The sequence below is a fragment of the Verticillium nonalfalfae genome, assembly GCF_003724135.2.
Source record: "Verticillium nonalfalfae strain VnAa140/NRRL 66861 chromosome Unknown scaffold_70, whole genome shotgun sequence".
Lineage (NCBI taxonomy): Eukaryota > Fungi > Ascomycota > Sordariomycetes > Glomerellales > Plectosphaerellaceae > Verticillium > Verticillium nonalfalfae.
In genome coordinates, this window is record NW_021167295.1 from 140,483 (window position 1) to 155,754 (window position 15,272).

Consider the following 15,272-nt stretch of genomic DNA (forward strand, 5'->3'; position numbering starts at 1 on the left):
AAGGGACTTTGTGCTTGTGGGTCTTCCACTGTGACCCCTCATCCAACGATGCCCGTCATCATGATCACTTCTCACTTTGGGAAGCCGCGTTGACAGGGTCATTACGACTCGTAGCCACCAGGAGAGGGAGCCTACCTGGAGAGGGCAGTGAGAATGTGAGAGAAGCAAAACACGAGGACCGAAAGAGTGGAGATGACATGGTCCTCGATGTCGCGTTCTGGGCGTCTCCGATCTGCTCGTCGTCCGACGTCAGGGAGATCATGGATTCTGTTTGGCTGAGGGACAGGGGCCAGACTCAGCCCTGCCCTGCCTGACCTGGAACTCGTGGGAATGGGAATGGCGCCAACTGACGACCAACCCCCCTTGGGCCCTTGGGGCGGGTCGTGTCCACCTCGCCCCGTGGCGGAAGGGATCTGATAACACGAACACGTCGGTGGTTGCTTGCATGATGTGGGCGGCCCTGGTGTCGTTCCGAGCGAGCAAGTGGCATTCGGGTGCGCTCCTCGCAGGGCTTCGTCAGACTTGTCCGTTGGGCGAATAGAGGATTGATGGTAGGCGAGGCCAGTGAGGACGGACATGGGAGAGTTGCCGAGTTGCACGATGACCTCAGAGACAGCTGGCAGGTGTAGGCGTGCAAGGCGTGGCGGGTGGAAAGGTGCCCCCCAGGAAACGGTGCACCGTCCAAGGGTCCCACTGCGAAATGCGGAGTTTTAGCGACCTCTTAGCGGCCGTTCCATGTACCCACAGCGCTAAGAGAAAAACGGCGCCACCCACAGGGTGCCTTAGTCCGCCTGTTCGTCCGTCCGTCCGCCTGTTGGTTCCCGTCCCGTTAGCGGCTGCGTCATCGTTGTGGCTCGCGAGCTTCCTCCGTGTGGTTGGTGGTGACGCCCCTGGCTGAACCACTCGTCCGTTGACCCTGGGGAGCTCCCTCAATCGCGCTGTTTCGTCTTGAAAGCAATGTATGGAGGAGATGCAGCGAGTTGGGACGAGCATCGTGCTGCGAGTCGCACGACATTTGGCATCTGACATGCCAACGTTCCATGCCGTCTGCACAGGCCGCTTTCCGAGGGTGAGGCTGCCAGTGACGATCCCTCCTGTCCCAATCCCCTCCTCGGCCATTCCCCCTTCACATTTCTACCTCATAACCGCCCTCTCTCTGACGGCTGGGCCTTCCTGCGACAAGCATCCGAAGGATGACTGCATCCCTCGCAAACAGGTCCCGTCACAGCATGCGCCTCCCGCAACATGTCGCGAGCCCCAGCGTTCGCCACATCGGCTACAGGGCCGCATCCTGCCTGCAGCTCGCCCGCCCACGCGCCGCCCGAGAATTGGGGTCCTGGGACGACAGCACGAGGCTGACAAGCGCCGGCTGTGACGAGCAGCATACGACACGGCGCTATGGTGGCGGCAATGAAGCTATCGTCAGTGATCGACGAGGTGTGGCCAAATATGGACTGGTCTCGGCCATCTTCACATGATGTCCATCACAGGGGGGGTGGCTTCCGACAGAATTCGGGGACAAAAAAAATAAAAAGATCTGCTTCGGTGCATTGTGCATGTAAAAATAAAAAAACAGGGAGTCGATCATCTCAAGACTCGAACCATCATCGAGTAGTGGTACCCTCTCCAAAAAAAGATCGTCATCACAGGGTGAGGTTATTCCCATGGACTGGCGTCTCGTTTTCAGCTCACATACTCCCAGCCTGGCCAGCCTGGGCAGTCTATTTAGCTAGTTAGGTAGGATGACCGTCATCACGCAACGCCACCGGGGTATCATCTCCTCACACGAGGCCATCCTCGCTAAATGCTTCCTTCACCGCATAGCCTACCGAGCTACCACTGCACAACCAGTGGCTTCGTCCTTTCTTTTCCAGACGCAGCGTTCTTCTGTCCGCTGGGGCGTACCGACGTCCGCTTCGGTGTCGTAGTCGCGGCAGCTGGCAGCTCCCTCACCCACCGCCCATCGGGTCCCTCCACCAACCCGGCCTCGAGTCTCGCCATCCTCCTCTCCTCGTCTACGATCTTCACATACGCCTCCGTCTTCGCGACCCAGTCGAGTCGTTCGTTCTGCAGGCTGCGTCCCAGCGCTTGCCACCCCGTCCGCACCGCTGCCGCAAACGTCTCGCCGTCCCCCTCTCGCTCCCGCCCTCGTCCCTCCTCGCGCTGCAGACCCTCGACGAGCCTCTCCCAATTGTCTTCGTCCTTGGCCGCCGGCGTACTCACCTCGCGCAATTCGATCGCTTGCGTCACGCGTGCCTGCCGTCGCTGGCCCTGGCGTCGGAGCGCACACTCGAGCCGCACGGGCTGCGGTTTCTTGGTGCGGAGAAAGGGCACGCCCTGCGAAGTCACAAAGACGACCGGTATGCGCCGGCGGCCTCGCAGCTGAGAAGAGGGGGCCGGCCGGAGGGCGGATGTGTAGGAGACGGAGCCGTCGGGGTCGCGGTGCCGCATGAGGAGCGGCGGCGGCTTGGGACGGAACTGGGGCTTGTCGAGCTGTGGCGGTTTCGGTTTGTAGTTTGCGCGAGACGTGGCCGACTCGAGTCGCTTTCGTTTGACATGGGCGAGGACTTCGGCATGGGCTGTGGAAGATGTCGTTTGGGCTTGTCGAAAGAGGGACAGGAACTGGAGTTGATTTGCACTTTAGCGAAAAGAACCGTCTTCCGGACAGGTAGGAGTCCACCTTGTAACCGGCAGTCAGTGCTGCAAACACAACCCGCGGCCCCGTATCGCCCTTGTTTCTCCTGAACTGTTTTCTGATCATGTGCTGGATGGGATGGGCGCTCTGATCGGCCAGGATGTCGGTTGGAAGAGGGATGCGGCGGCCTTCGCGAACGAGGGCGCGGTAGAGGGCGAGACAGGCATGCCGGTGACGCGAATCGCGTGCGGGCACGAATTGCAGGGGGGGCATTTGTCGGAGAAGTCACCAGAACGGCACTGACGTTGTTCTCGATGTGTCGACTTGCGATGTGTAGGTCGAGAGTTGGAGGTGATTGACGGGGCTTCACGTCGACTGCGAAATAGCAAGCTCACTTCGTGGCTGGTGGAGTCAAAGCGGAAGCTGTTCCGCTACTCTCCCCTGGCCGACATTCTACAACCTCATGTTTTCTGACCTGCGACGATGAACTTCACCACACAAGAGGTAGTACGCGCAAAACAAATTGTCTATTCGATTGCCTGAGAACTGAGCCGAAGGGAAAAGTTGAAAGATTATGTAGAGAAAACGACACGCGAATACCGTTGCAGGTCTGCAAACCCAACAGTACACACCACCCATCTACATCCATCACACGTTCGCAACACTGCCAACCATCGTTCTCAAACACCAGATTGACCCTAAAGCATGACAGCAAACACGCCCGCCACAGCGCCCACGGCCAAAGCTCCCACGGCACCATGTCCCGCCGCACCGGCAGTCGGGACCGTCTTAGGCGCCCCGGACGTGGCCTCGCCCTCAGGCGTCGGCGTCGCGACGGCAGCCATGGTGCTGAGCAGAGCCGGAGTCGTGTAGGTGGCAAGATCGTTTCCGAATGAGACGCTCGAGAAGGGCAGCTTGGACACGGGGCTGGCGTCGGGGAAGGCGACGCGGTCCGCGGCGGGGGCCGACGGAGCGAGCGTGTTCCTGTCAAACACTTCCAGGTTCAGGACGCTGGCAATAGTTAGCATATGAGCTTCTTGGATCGCATCCAAAATCTCACCTGTCGATGATGTGTGCAACACCGTTGAAGAGGATGACGTTGGGAAGAAGGATCTTGGCGCCGTTGACCCAGGCTGTTCCGTCTGGCAGCACGGTGAAAGTGAGGTCGATACCCTGAGCAGAAGGCACGGTAACGTTCCCGAGGGCCGTGGAAAAGATGACGTTGTGCTCGATCATGTGATGGCTCAGAACCGCCTGCAACGTCTCTTGGTCGGCATCCTGCAGAACAGACCCGATGGCCTCGAATGCAGCATCGTTGGGCACGAAGATGGTAAAATCAGAGATGTTGACTGCCGGAGAGTCGGCTTCAGTCTCGCCAAAGGCCAGGCCGAGTTGAGCCGCCTCGACGGCGGCGTTCATGGCGAGGAGCTTGGCACGGGCGGTGAAGAGCTGAAAGGGAGCTCCAAAACTCAACACCGTGTCAATCTTGTGGATAATGATGCCATTGCCGAGCTTGATGTCCTGTGAGGGCAGTCAGTAATTTGTATCTGCTTGGTGCGGAACGGTAGACTTACCGCTTCGGTAACAGTGGAGATGGTCTCTTCTCCCGACAGCACACAGACGTCGGCGCCGTTCTTCACGAGGCCGTTGTACTGGCCGCCGGTAAAGTTAGAGAACGGCTGCTGGTAGTTGACATAGGAGCTGTCGAGCAGAGTCTGGGCAAAGGTCGGAAGATCAGTGACGACCTCGGCCGGATAGAGACCCTTGAAGACATGGTTGGCGAGCAGGGCGCCAATGGCAATGGTGTCGTTCTTGTAGGCAATGGCTTCGCCCTCGGGGATCTCGATAGGGACGTTGTCGAAAGCCGTGTTCGTCGGGGCAAAAATGGTTATGTTCGAAGACGATGCGAGCGTCTCAGCCAGACCATCAACGAGACCGACCAGCTCCAGCAGCGTGCTGAGATCGTCCTGCGACTGGAGCAATCCGGCGAGATCGCCCTGGGCCAGGGCAAGACCAGAAAGAAGGGAGATGGGAAGCAAGGTCGACAGATGCATCTTGAAGATTGAAAAATGAGGCTGCTGAATGGGGGTCCTGTGCAAACTGCTGCTGGTGTTCAAGCTGTTGATGTTCAAGCTGTTGATGTTCTGGATGCTGCTGTTCGACGTGATTTGCAGCGGCTTCAGACGGCCTTTTAATCCACGAGCTGGGCTACAAGTCGGCCGAAGCGGTCGGGCGCGATCACGATGGCAACAGTACAATGACGCTTCCATTACTGCCAATCCTCGTATTTCCACTGAAAACAGACGATTTCAACGACTGTGGTAGCATTGAGGCCCTCAGGCCCAGGCTCAGATCTGCATCCTTCAGCATGACAGGGCTGCGGCTCGCTCTTCGGCCGGCGAAAATTCGCCGCCCCACATCTCCGGACGGCGGAACCGGGGTATGAGCCACAAGAGGCCGCTCTGACTCCGCATCAACCTAAAGTCCATGATGTCATGTCGCGAGACCACATGAGGCTGTGCCTCTCAGAGCCGCGTCTGCTCCAACTCGCGCTCAATGGACAGGCTCGCCACATACCGGCTCGTAATGGCATCATAGTCGTTGAGCCAAGTTCGCAGCCAACGCGATGATTGCAAAACTGTCGTTGTGTACGAGGCCAAGAAAGGGTCGATCGTGTCTAAGATCAGCGCCACATCTTCCAATTTCTGCATGTTGGACGAAAGCGCGACTTGGTCCGGAGTCGAGATCTGGCCTAGGCTGTTATGGAGCCCTGTAACGGCGACATGAGCTTGTATCAGCACGAAATGGGCATGTAGAACAGCCGGACCAATTGTCAAGGACGGAAGCCCAAGCATCATCGAGGGGCTCATGTCGGAGAAGATCTGTATTGCACCGTGGCACGCCTTGAGGAGGCTCTGCAAAGTGAAGACCACTTCCGTCGAGAGTTTGGTCGGAGCGGCAAAGTCCTTAACCCCAATCTTGCCTGGCACATACGGCCCAGCAAACAGTGCCTTATTCGTCTGTGTGTGCAAGACAACTTCATGAATCAGTAGACCCGCGATCTCCCGCCAAAAGCTAAACACGGGGTGGCTGGCGAGGGCTGCCGGCAGTTGAGCATGCCAAGCCAAGACGAGGCCGCGGAGGGTGGCCATCTGGTCCCTTGCGTCTTCAACGCCAGTATAGACTGTAAGGTCGCAAAGGCCTAGCTTGCCCGCAATTTGGTTGCAAATTTTCATGATTCGTGCCATGTGGGCAAGACAGTCGTCGGTCTTATCCAGGCACTGGATGCACTCCTCAAGGTATGGCGTCCATGTGACGATGGTTGGTCGCCTGATGCAGAGAGAATTTGAAGCTGCTGCGAGAAAGCAAGCGATCCACGTCTTTCTGGCATCCAAAGATGTCGGATTCTTAGTCTCAGAAAAGTAAGCCGGGGGTGTTCTGACGAGCTGAGGCCCAGCGATGCCAATGTCAATAGCCATGTCGACCGCCAACTGCGTCAGCTGGTAGCAATGACCGTGAGGCACCTGTCTGGCTTGTCGAAACCAGAATGCTGCCGTCAGGAGAGCCTTGACCATTTCTAGGGAACGGTTTCCTTTGGCGATGATCTCCTCCCCGAATATGGACATGGCCTTGAGGACTAGCTCTTCCTGTACATGTGCCGGGAGCAGTGTGTCGCCGGGGAAGGCGAGCAGGGCCAATAGCAGGAGCGATGAAGTCTCCCTGAGGTGCTCGAGGTCCGTATCGGCAACAGAGAGGAAGGGCCACACTGCGGCATTGTGGGACGCATAAGCAGTCAGAACGCGTCTCTGCTCATCGGGATGAATTCGCGCGTCAATGAACGGGATGAGCGACTCGTCAGTGGGGGTATCCCTCAACCGTCGGCGTGTGAGTTCCTCGACCTGTGCCTCTAGTTCGGCAATGCGGTCGCGCTGGAATCGTGGCGCTGCGGGAACACATTCGACCCCTGCACGCTTGCAGCGGTCACATTTCCCCGTGGAGGAAGCCTCGCATTTGGCTTTGAGCTTCTGGCATAGCTCGCAAGCCCGAGATCGTTGCTTCATGGTGTAAATCTCAGCAAAAGGTGTCTATGCAATGAGGGATATGATCATGCTCAGAAGATGCAACAGCCAGCAGCCTACGTGGAGTGGGAGAAATCCTTCGTGCATTGCTGCGGCACAGCCACTCACCACGCTACAGTCGGATTTGATCCTTCCGCATGCAGTAAGACGGCGAGATATGGGTCTCTTTTCCCCTGGAATCGCGGGAAATCCATGAATCTACGTCGAGGATCAGCTAGAATTGGTTCAGCGGTAAGTAATACGCGATCAGAACCTGAACAGACAGCATTTTTTGAACACCAGTCTTCGTCAACATGTGAAGGACCAGAGACTCTAAGGAAACGCATCGACGCGTGGCCTCGCCTATGATAAAACAGAGGAGGGCCAGCTCAAGCCGTCTTGGGAGCTCCAACGTCCATTAGAAAGCATGTGTACAACATTGAGACAGCCTTGACTTGTTGTCGATACGTATAACAGTCAAGGCGATGAAATCACGTTAATTACTTCGGAAAATACCTATGCCTAGAAGCGCATCTACTAGATTCCGAGGTTATTGGTCTTGTAGAATTCTCAATGCAGCCACATGCAGATCATTGACGATGCTATTGATGCCAGCTCCAGAAACAACCTCGAGGCCTAGCGCTGAGCAATGAGCATCTTATACATAGTCGGACCTGCGAGGCAAAAGGGTCACTTAGACGCTGCGTGCAGACTTGCTTACTGTGCGCAAGGAAAGACGCGTGAAAGTAGGAGTGGAAGAACGCGGTAGTCTGAGAATGATCGAGAAACCTATCGGCTCGAGCAAGCGAGTCAGCTGATAATCACATTTCGAAGGCAATACTGCCTAGCTCAACCTCTGTAATAGGACTTGCTATGAAGCGGAAAATGGAAAACTGTCAAGACAATAGCAGGAACATGTGTCATGAGCCTGTGTGAACATTGCATTTGGGAAGGGCTTCTGGAATCAAGGGAAGGAAGGGGCTAACAATGTGTTATCGCAGATCAAGCAACATGTAGCTTACGTTGTGTCTCATATTTGCTACTGCATTGCTCGCCTGTTGATTTGTGCAGGCTCTGAGCCGTCTACTGCCCACAGGTGCTCCAAGCCCAGCAGCATCGGAAACCTGAATTCAAACTCCGCATGCTCCAGGCCCCAACACCTTTCGTCGGAAGTACTGTGACTAACCCAAGCAATCATTTATCCTTGTTGAAAGCTGTGATAATAGCACACCTGATCCAGCACGAAGGGTGGGCTGGCGATATATGTTTGGCACCGCGGATACCGACAGCAATGCTCGCCGACGATCCAACATCCTGAATAGCAGCCGCAAGAGTAATAAGTGTGCTTCATCAGACACATCCTTCTAATATGTCAGTGCTCTGAGCTTGAGTAGATGCCTATCGACTTATCTCAGGGACAGCCCAGACTTACTTTCTGGACACGCTGTTAAGAGTGATCTCGGTATTGGAGCTGTTCACTAAGGTGGTAATCTGGGAGCTTAGATCCTGTAATCGGAGATGAATGATGTGGTATATCTTGGGCACAAGATTACTATTCATGGTTTACATAGGTTATATAGCTATATAGAAACGTCGGAGGCAAGCTCTGAGTCGTTGCTCCATGACAGTATCAAGTCCCACGTCACAACAGTCACAAAGAATCCTTGGCCCCGAGATGGTATTCAAAGCAATCAAACTTCTGCGAGGCAACCATTGACGCTGCATGACTCGTCATGAATCGCTTTTTAACGATCTACACCCAGTTGCAATGACTCCAGTGTTCTTATTAATGTTCATTTCAATATACTAAGTCTTCGGTTCCTCCAAGTGACGCTTTCAGGGCTACCGTCTGGCTTTGACAAGCACTCGCGACACACAATCAACACGCTGACTGCACGTCTGCTCACATTTGCTCACATTGGCCTCATTAAAAACATTTGTAAGTTTGAGTTGCAGAGACTTTTCTGGTTTGGCTTGCTTTGCACGCCTCCCATGTAAAGAGGAGACTTACTACACTGATTATGAACTGATGAAATTCCGATTACAGGAAAGCGTAGCAAAGGCAATAAATGGAGAAACGATACAGGTTAAACATAATTCCCAGGTAGATCATGGGTTCGTCATTGCATTGTCTTGCAATCCGCTGACTATTTGCTAGACGATCAAGGATTCTAGAAAAACGTGAACGAAGTTCGATTACTATATTGCAATAAAGTTATGACGGCGCGCCTAGTTAAGACTGTCTTGCAATGCCAGCACGTATTACACATCTATAAAACCCCCTGAGCGCAGAAAATGCGATTTCGGCATGGTTGCTAGTCTTGTCTCGCTTACTTTGAATTCTTTTTGATTATTGCGTAGATAACTGCTTGAATATAGCCTACAGCTTTCCCTGGCCGACTGTTGATGGATCCGCCCTTCGCGGCAAGATTCTCTCAAGGCTATGAAACTCAGCCTGCAGTACGCCTTGGTCGGTCGTGTGATACGAAGTGAAGAATCCGTGAAGATAGGCGCGACCTCGTTCGTCGTCTATCAGAAACGAATGACGCGATAGGCCCGAGGCTACGCAGCCCAGCTAAAAGGGCCCAGCATTTGCCCATATTTTGGATATTAGCCAAACGAGCCTTCAGTCTCGCTAACATGCGGCCGATGACGCGGCCGCGGCTCTCGGTGATGTGCGCTAGGAACTTGGGCGCAATGTCGTGACGCTCCATGGCGGCATACATCTTACTATCTGCATACAAGCCATAGCGAAAACGAGGCTGCCAGATCCAGAAGCAAATCGCCGTAGGGAATTGTCCGCAGCGGTCAGGCGTAGTGACGACTCCAGCCGTCAACTGACCGTGTCACTGTAGCTCGTCCTGTGTATCGACTCCAGAGAGGGGCGAGGGAAATCAAGCAAGTCGATTTTAGGAAGCATGCCATGGTGTGAAAACATCCGTAAGGCGAATGTCCTCAGTAGAGCTCAGGCTCAGACGCCCGTCTTTCGTTGTACCCAGGCGTCCAGTAGTCCAATTTCCTCGACTGACGGACTTGAAGGCCAGGAACTCGCCGCGGATGTCGGGAAAGCATGCCCTGGGCGGTGCGGAGGGAGAAAAAATATACTTGTAAACCGAGGATTCAGTGAGTATGCGATACAACTATGGCTCTTGGGGGTGACGCATGAAGGCATCGACAGCCTCGAAGGATTCGCACATGGTGGTCGTTTTTGGGATGACCGTACCTTCAAGGCTACGTATGCGGGGAGGAAACGAAGCAACAAGATAAGTCAAGATCATAGCGATGATCATCCATTTATAGGTGATTCATATGTACTCCGTCCAAACGCAAGTCGGATTATCGGCGGGGTGGCATGGATCATGCACCTCATGCGGTTCCACCTTTTGCTGTCTGGCAAAGCTAGATCCTGTTGAAATGGTAAAGTTTTGTCCGTAGCGCCTGAGGGCTTTGAGAATACGAGACGGGTTCTGTATGCTGGGCGGTTTCATGGCCAGAAAAGAAATTGACATGGACATGAGGGTCTTCGGACATGGAGAGCATCTAATGCCATCTGGAGCCTCGATGGCTCTTCTATCGCAAAGACCGACCAATGATTCTGCCAATCCTTGGGCTCTCCTGTACCGCAGGTACTCTCAGATATCCTTCTCAACATCGGCCACCGTCGGAATTCTGTTCAGCGTCACGCCCAAATAGCCAGCGACCAACTGAACCGAGTCCCACACCTTTTGCGTGTCCTCGAAGGAGACACCGAGACGCCTAGTCCCTCGGAGGTGCCAATGCGTGTTTCTGCCAAGATTCTGGATCATGATGCTGCAGAGGACGACCATCTCCGTGTCGAAGTCGTCCAGCACCTGGCGGTCGCAAAGGTACAACCCGTACGTGATGCGCTCCGACACCCATGCAAAGTCCCTGTGGTCCTTGAACAGGTCGAGCGTGCTGTCCGTGTCCCGCGTGTAGATCTTGGCGAGCCACTCCTGGCCGCGCTTCAGGCTGTCATCGTCGCACTGCCACCCCTCTCGCGTGATGCTTCGGTCCTTGTCCTCCTCCCTCTCGCGGGCGTTGATGGCCAGGATTGCACTCATGGGCTTGCACACACCAACGACGCTGATGGTCTTGAAAAGACCCTCGCGGAGGCGGCGGACGAGCTCTTGTCGCTGCTCTGGTGCCGAGAATTCGGGTTTCGTGAGGAGGTGCGTGTAGAGATCGGCGCAGAGGTCAGGATCATTGCTGCCGACGAGCGCTGCGAGTGTGATCATGTACCATTTCGACGAGCCGAGCTGTGTCGAAGCGACGTTCTTCTCAATCTGCTCGAAGAGCTCTGCGAGAGGCTTTGGAACCTCAAATTGATCAGCCATAGTGGGCAGTCCGGCAGTTGGTGCGTACGTATCTTGTTGGTGATGTTGGGTTGAACAGTTCGCGCGGGGTAGACGTTTGGCGGGGTTCAGACTGAGCCTCGACAACGGGTCAAGTGAGACAAAATAAACTCATGGGAGGCGTTGTATTTGCGGCATAACTCATTTGAGTTCACCCTAGTCGCCGATTTATGAAGACTTCATACCACTCACGAACAATGGATTATGCTGGTTTCTGAAACTATCATCTGTTGACCATTGGTTTACACTGTCACATCTCGCAAAGCAACGCCCTGGTGACGGAGGTGCTGACCGGCGGTGATCAGTCAGACATCAACAGCGCCGCGGGGTACTGCATAAGCAGCACATGACCTGATAGTTCAAGGTAGATACGGAATAAACTGGACAACAACCATCGTGTCGCCAGGATCATGTCTCGACTAAGCTTTCAAGATGACCTCCTGCAGTCTTTGGATGGGCGAACCGTCATTGTTACTGGTGCCGCTCGAGGGATTGGTGCAGCCACGGCAACCCTCTTCAACGAACATGGAGCGCTTGTGTGCATCACAGATCTGCCGGGGCGTAAGGCGGACGCACAGGCGCTCATAGTCTCTATGAAGCACCCGGAGAACGCCATTTTCGCGCCCGCAAGTGTCACGGACTGGACGGCCTTGATGCATGTCTTCAAGACTACTCTGAGTAGGTTCGGTGCGATTCACATGGTCGTGGCCAATGCTGGGATCATGGAGAGCTCGCCAGTCTTGGACGTCAGCGTTGACGACGCAGGGGATCCCATCGAGTCGACGGAGGCGAATCGAGTCCTGGATGTCAACTTGAAGGGGACTTTGAACAGTGAGTCCACAAGCCCTAGTTTCTGCTCTGCAGGCCCATACTCAGAGGTGACCAGCATTGCGTCTGAGCTTGCACTACATGGCCAAGAACAGTCCAGTATCCGATGGATATAGAGGGTCCATCGTCTTGGTGGCATCTATATCCGGGTATTTCGGCTCGACCGGAAACGCCGCGTACATCGCTTCGAAGCACGGTGTCATTGGGTTGCTGAGAGCATCGCTGGACAAGGCAGCCTCGCTGGGGGTACGGGTGAACGCAGTGACACCTGGTTACACGCCTACAGGTATCACAAGGGAGTTTGGCAGTGTCGTCACGCAGGCCGGTCTGGACGCCAACACTCCTGCTGCTGTCGCCACGGCCATCGCGTTTGCCGCTGCGGATCCTTCCAGACACGGCACCTCTTGCTTGGTCAGTTGCATCACTTGTGTTGAGATGATAGTGCCTAATTTTGTGTCATTTCCAGGTCTTGGGTCATCATCTACATGAAATGGAGTACAGCCGGGCAAACGTCCTGCAGTCCTGGCTCGGGCAAGACGTAGCGGCTGCTCTCGCGAGATTTGGCGCCTTCGTAAAATCGATCGGCGGGTATCGTCTCCCAAAATGGGAGCCGATCGACAATGTAGACTGAGCTGCTTCGAGTAAATGAAAGCACAATTCGAGGACAGACTCGTTACTGCGTCTGTCTCTGCCCAACAGTGACCCAGAAACCTTCCATCATCCAGAAAGCAGCGCTGTGAAGTTTCCTCACCGGGAGGGTCGGGTCATTGATCGTAAAGTCGTATCGTCGCAAGAGCTAGAAGCAGCCATGAGCACAAGTTCAGGCTCGGAGGGGGGGGGGAAGCGGCGGAGCTTCTTACCTCTGGCAGAGCCTTGCTCATCTGCATGAAAGCAACGTTCCGGCCAAGACACTTGTACCGTCCATAGCCAAAGAGAGCCTCCAGCGTGGCGGCCATCTCGGCCTTCCTGGCGTCGTCGATGTCGAGCCATCTCTCGGGCCGGAAGATACCCGCGTCGGGGCCCCAGTGCTCCTTGCTCCGGAGGATCCCCCACTGCAGACACGGTCAGCGAAGCGTCCAGTCCGCCAGTCCAAGCAGCAGCCCGCGCACACAGGGGCGATGCCTGTTCCGCCATAGGTTTGCCTGATGACTTACACCATCCATGCCCACCTGCGTGCCGGCCGGCAGCGCAAAACCAGCAACGACATCCCCGCCAGGCGGAACCGTCTTGTTGAGGAGGGGCGTCTGCGAGGCAAAGATGCGCATGCCCTCGCGGATCACGGCCTGCAGGTACGGCAACTTCTTGGCCTCGGCATCCCTGATCGGCGAGCTGACCTCGCCCTTGGCGGCGGCGCCCTCGATCTCGGACAGCAGGCGGAAGTAGACCCGCGGCGTCGAGAGGACGTAGAGCACAGCCATGCGCAGGGCCACGGCTACGGAATCCGTGCCGGCGACGCTGTCGAGGTTGGCGCGCGCCCTGTTAGCCTGGCTGAATCACATGGGCGGCGTATGTGGAGAAATGGCTGATTAGGACGTACACTTGGACCAGGGCCTCGCTGGTTGCTTCCGCTTTGGTAGCGCCGTGCTTGAGGAACTGAGCGATCATGTCGTTTCTCGGCTGCGCGCCCGGCTCGAACCGCTCGTCGAGCGTGTCCTGAGCCGCCCTACGCCGGGGACTGTTAGTTCTGACACACTATTGTAACGGTGGTTGGTGCGAGTGGCAGGGAGAGTGAGGGGGAAAGAACTCTACTTGATGAAACATCCAAGACCGTCCTTGTCGGTGGGCTTGGGCAGCGCCTCGGAAAAGGGCCACTTCTGGACGAGGCTGGCGAGGAACGGGAGCGTGGCGGCGGTGGAGGCGATGGGGAAGAAGCCTTCGTTCCACTTGATCCAGTCATAGATGTCTTCGCCCTTGTCGAGGAAGCCAAAGGGTTTGCCAAACGTCATGTCCCCGACGATGTCGAGGGCGAGAAACTGCGTGATGACGGACAGATCCAGGGGCTTGTGGTCAGACGGCGTCGTGATGTACTGCTCGTCGATGACGCGGAAGAAGCGCTCCAGCTGCCGGTCGATGGCTTGTTCCTGGTCACCGTTGGTATCAGCCTTGGCACGCAAAGCACGGCCTAGACACGCGAAGCACGGCCTCCAGACAACAGGCACGGCCTCGACACAACAGGCGCAAGAGCAGAGAGCCCCAGGTCACGTACCACGAGTATGGTCCCAGAGTAGCCAGGCCCGACCTTGGTTCGCAGGGCCGTGTGCCTGGCCTCATCCAGCATGGCGAACGAGTGGTCGACGCCCTTCTGAAACCGAAAGGTGCCATACCAAGGGCCCTTGCGATAGGGCGACTTGTGGGCTTCCATCTTCTGGCAGTGCCGGTAGTCAGTCGTCAGCACGGCATTGGGCCCGATGCGGACGAGAGGGCCTGGAACGACAGAAACGAGGACATGTCAGCACGTAATTCTGCGTCTCCAAGAGCCATCCAACTCTAGAGGAAAAAGAAAAGGAAGCCTGGCGTGGGTTGTCAGACCATATTCGGTGGTCAAATCACTGAGGATCTGATGGGATTGGCCGATGAGGTTGGCTCTGAGCAGCGGGAACGGTGAGAGCGACCATAGGAACGGGCCCGGGATGTGAGAGAGGCGTCGCCACCCGTGGTACGCCCTGGCCAACAAGAGGAGAAGGCCGGCGATCAGTAGGCCGCTGAGGAGCGGCGGCGAGGGGAGCCTGATCTCAGGCAGCGACAAAGTCATGACGGGCTTGTACCGCTGTCTGTGGGATGCGGGAGGCTGAGGGCTTCACCGGCAGGGACACATACACGCACACATGAGTCGTCGCAAGCGGGCGGGGGGGGGTTCGAGTACAACGACGGAGCCGGTCAGGGTGGATGGAGGGTGGGAAGGGTAGAGGGCGGGAGTTGGTCACTTCTCATGTGAACGGGCTGGTGTATACGGCAGCACATATGGGACCGTGGCCCTGATCATCCTTTCTTGTTGGTAGTCAACTGGAACGCCGCATGGCGAATTAGAGCTCTTCAATTAGCCATGGACATGGATCTGGGGAAGCCTCCCGAGTTACGCGGTGAGAAAGATAACCCCCCCCCCACGCACCCCGAGAGACAAGGATCTGACTCGACGTGGCGGACACTTTATCTCTTTACAATCACTTCACAAGAGGTATTGAACCAAGCCTCATTTGCGAAGTTGTCTCGATTCGTCCATTTCTGGGCTGACTCGAGAACGACAGGCCACTCTAGTCCCTCGAGCTAAAGCGATCTAGGCTTGGTAGACCGCGGAACAGCCCGCAGCCATCTCGTACTGTTCGCTATTCTCCCCCTCCCCCCCCCCCCCCCACTGGCCGCTCCAATTGAAGCCCTGCC

At 55.9% G+C, this 15,272-nt stretch overlaps 6 protein-coding genes across 6 annotated transcripts; 1 reads left to right on the top strand and 5 right to left on the bottom strand.

Moving 5' to 3' along the window:
• Positions 1 to 1,833: 1,833 nt before the first annotated feature.
• Positions 1,834 to 2,908, bottom strand: D7B24_008211 (uncharacterized protein; the record flags this gene model as incomplete). Its single annotated transcript, XM_028642305.1, has 2 exons — positions 1,834 to 2,622; positions 2,681 to 2,908. 2 exons carry the CDS (start codon positions 2,906 to 2,908, stop codon positions 1,834 to 1,836), a joined length of 1,017 nt encoding a protein of 338 aa, XP_028493941.1.
• Positions 2,909 to 3,333: 425 nt separating this feature from the next.
• On the bottom strand, positions 3,334 to 5,124 carry D7B24_008212 (uncharacterized protein; the record flags this gene model as incomplete). Its single annotated transcript, XM_028642306.1, has 4 exons — positions 3,334 to 3,646; positions 3,696 to 4,156; positions 4,210 to 4,843; positions 5,009 to 5,124. 4 exons carry the CDS (start codon positions 5,122 to 5,124, stop codon positions 3,334 to 3,336), a joined length of 1,524 nt encoding a protein of 507 aa, XP_028493942.1.
• Positions 5,125 to 5,160: 36 nt separating this feature from the next.
• On the bottom strand, positions 5,161 to 6,801 carry D7B24_008213 (uncharacterized protein; the record flags this gene model as incomplete). The annotated part of the gene is made up of 2 exons (XM_028642307.1): positions 5,161 to 6,720; positions 6,775 to 6,801. The coding sequence occupies 2 exons, from the start codon at positions 6,799 to 6,801 to the stop codon at positions 5,161 to 5,163; spliced, it is 1,587 nt and encodes a 528-aa protein (XP_028493943.1).
• Positions 6,802 to 10,325: 3,524 nt separating this feature from the next.
• D7B24_008214 (uncharacterized protein) lies at positions 10,326 to 11,048 on the bottom strand (the record flags this gene model as incomplete). Its single annotated transcript, XM_028642308.1, has 1 exon — positions 10,326 to 11,048. The coding sequence occupies one exon, from the start codon at positions 11,046 to 11,048 to the stop codon at positions 10,326 to 10,328; it is 723 nt and encodes a 240-aa protein (XP_028493944.1).
• Positions 11,049 to 11,476: 428 nt separating this feature from the next.
• D7B24_008215 (uncharacterized protein) lies at positions 11,477 to 12,525 on the top strand (the record flags this gene model as incomplete). The annotated part of the gene is made up of 3 exons (XM_028642309.1): positions 11,477 to 11,897; positions 12,181 to 12,305; positions 12,361 to 12,525. The coding sequence occupies 3 exons, from the start codon at positions 11,477 to 11,479 to the stop codon at positions 12,523 to 12,525; spliced, it is 711 nt and encodes a 236-aa protein (XP_028493945.1).
• A 42-nt stretch (positions 12,526 to 12,567) lies between these two features.
• On the bottom strand, positions 12,568 to 14,646 carry D7B24_008216 (uncharacterized protein; the record flags this gene model as incomplete). The annotated part of the gene is made up of 7 exons (XM_028642310.1): positions 12,568 to 12,690; positions 12,755 to 12,946; positions 13,049 to 13,382; positions 13,432 to 13,557; positions 13,644 to 14,016; positions 14,097 to 14,318; positions 14,424 to 14,646. 7 exons carry the CDS (start codon positions 14,644 to 14,646, stop codon positions 12,568 to 12,570), a joined length of 1,593 nt encoding a protein of 530 aa, XP_028493946.1.
• Positions 14,647 to 15,272: the final 626 nt, after the last annotated feature.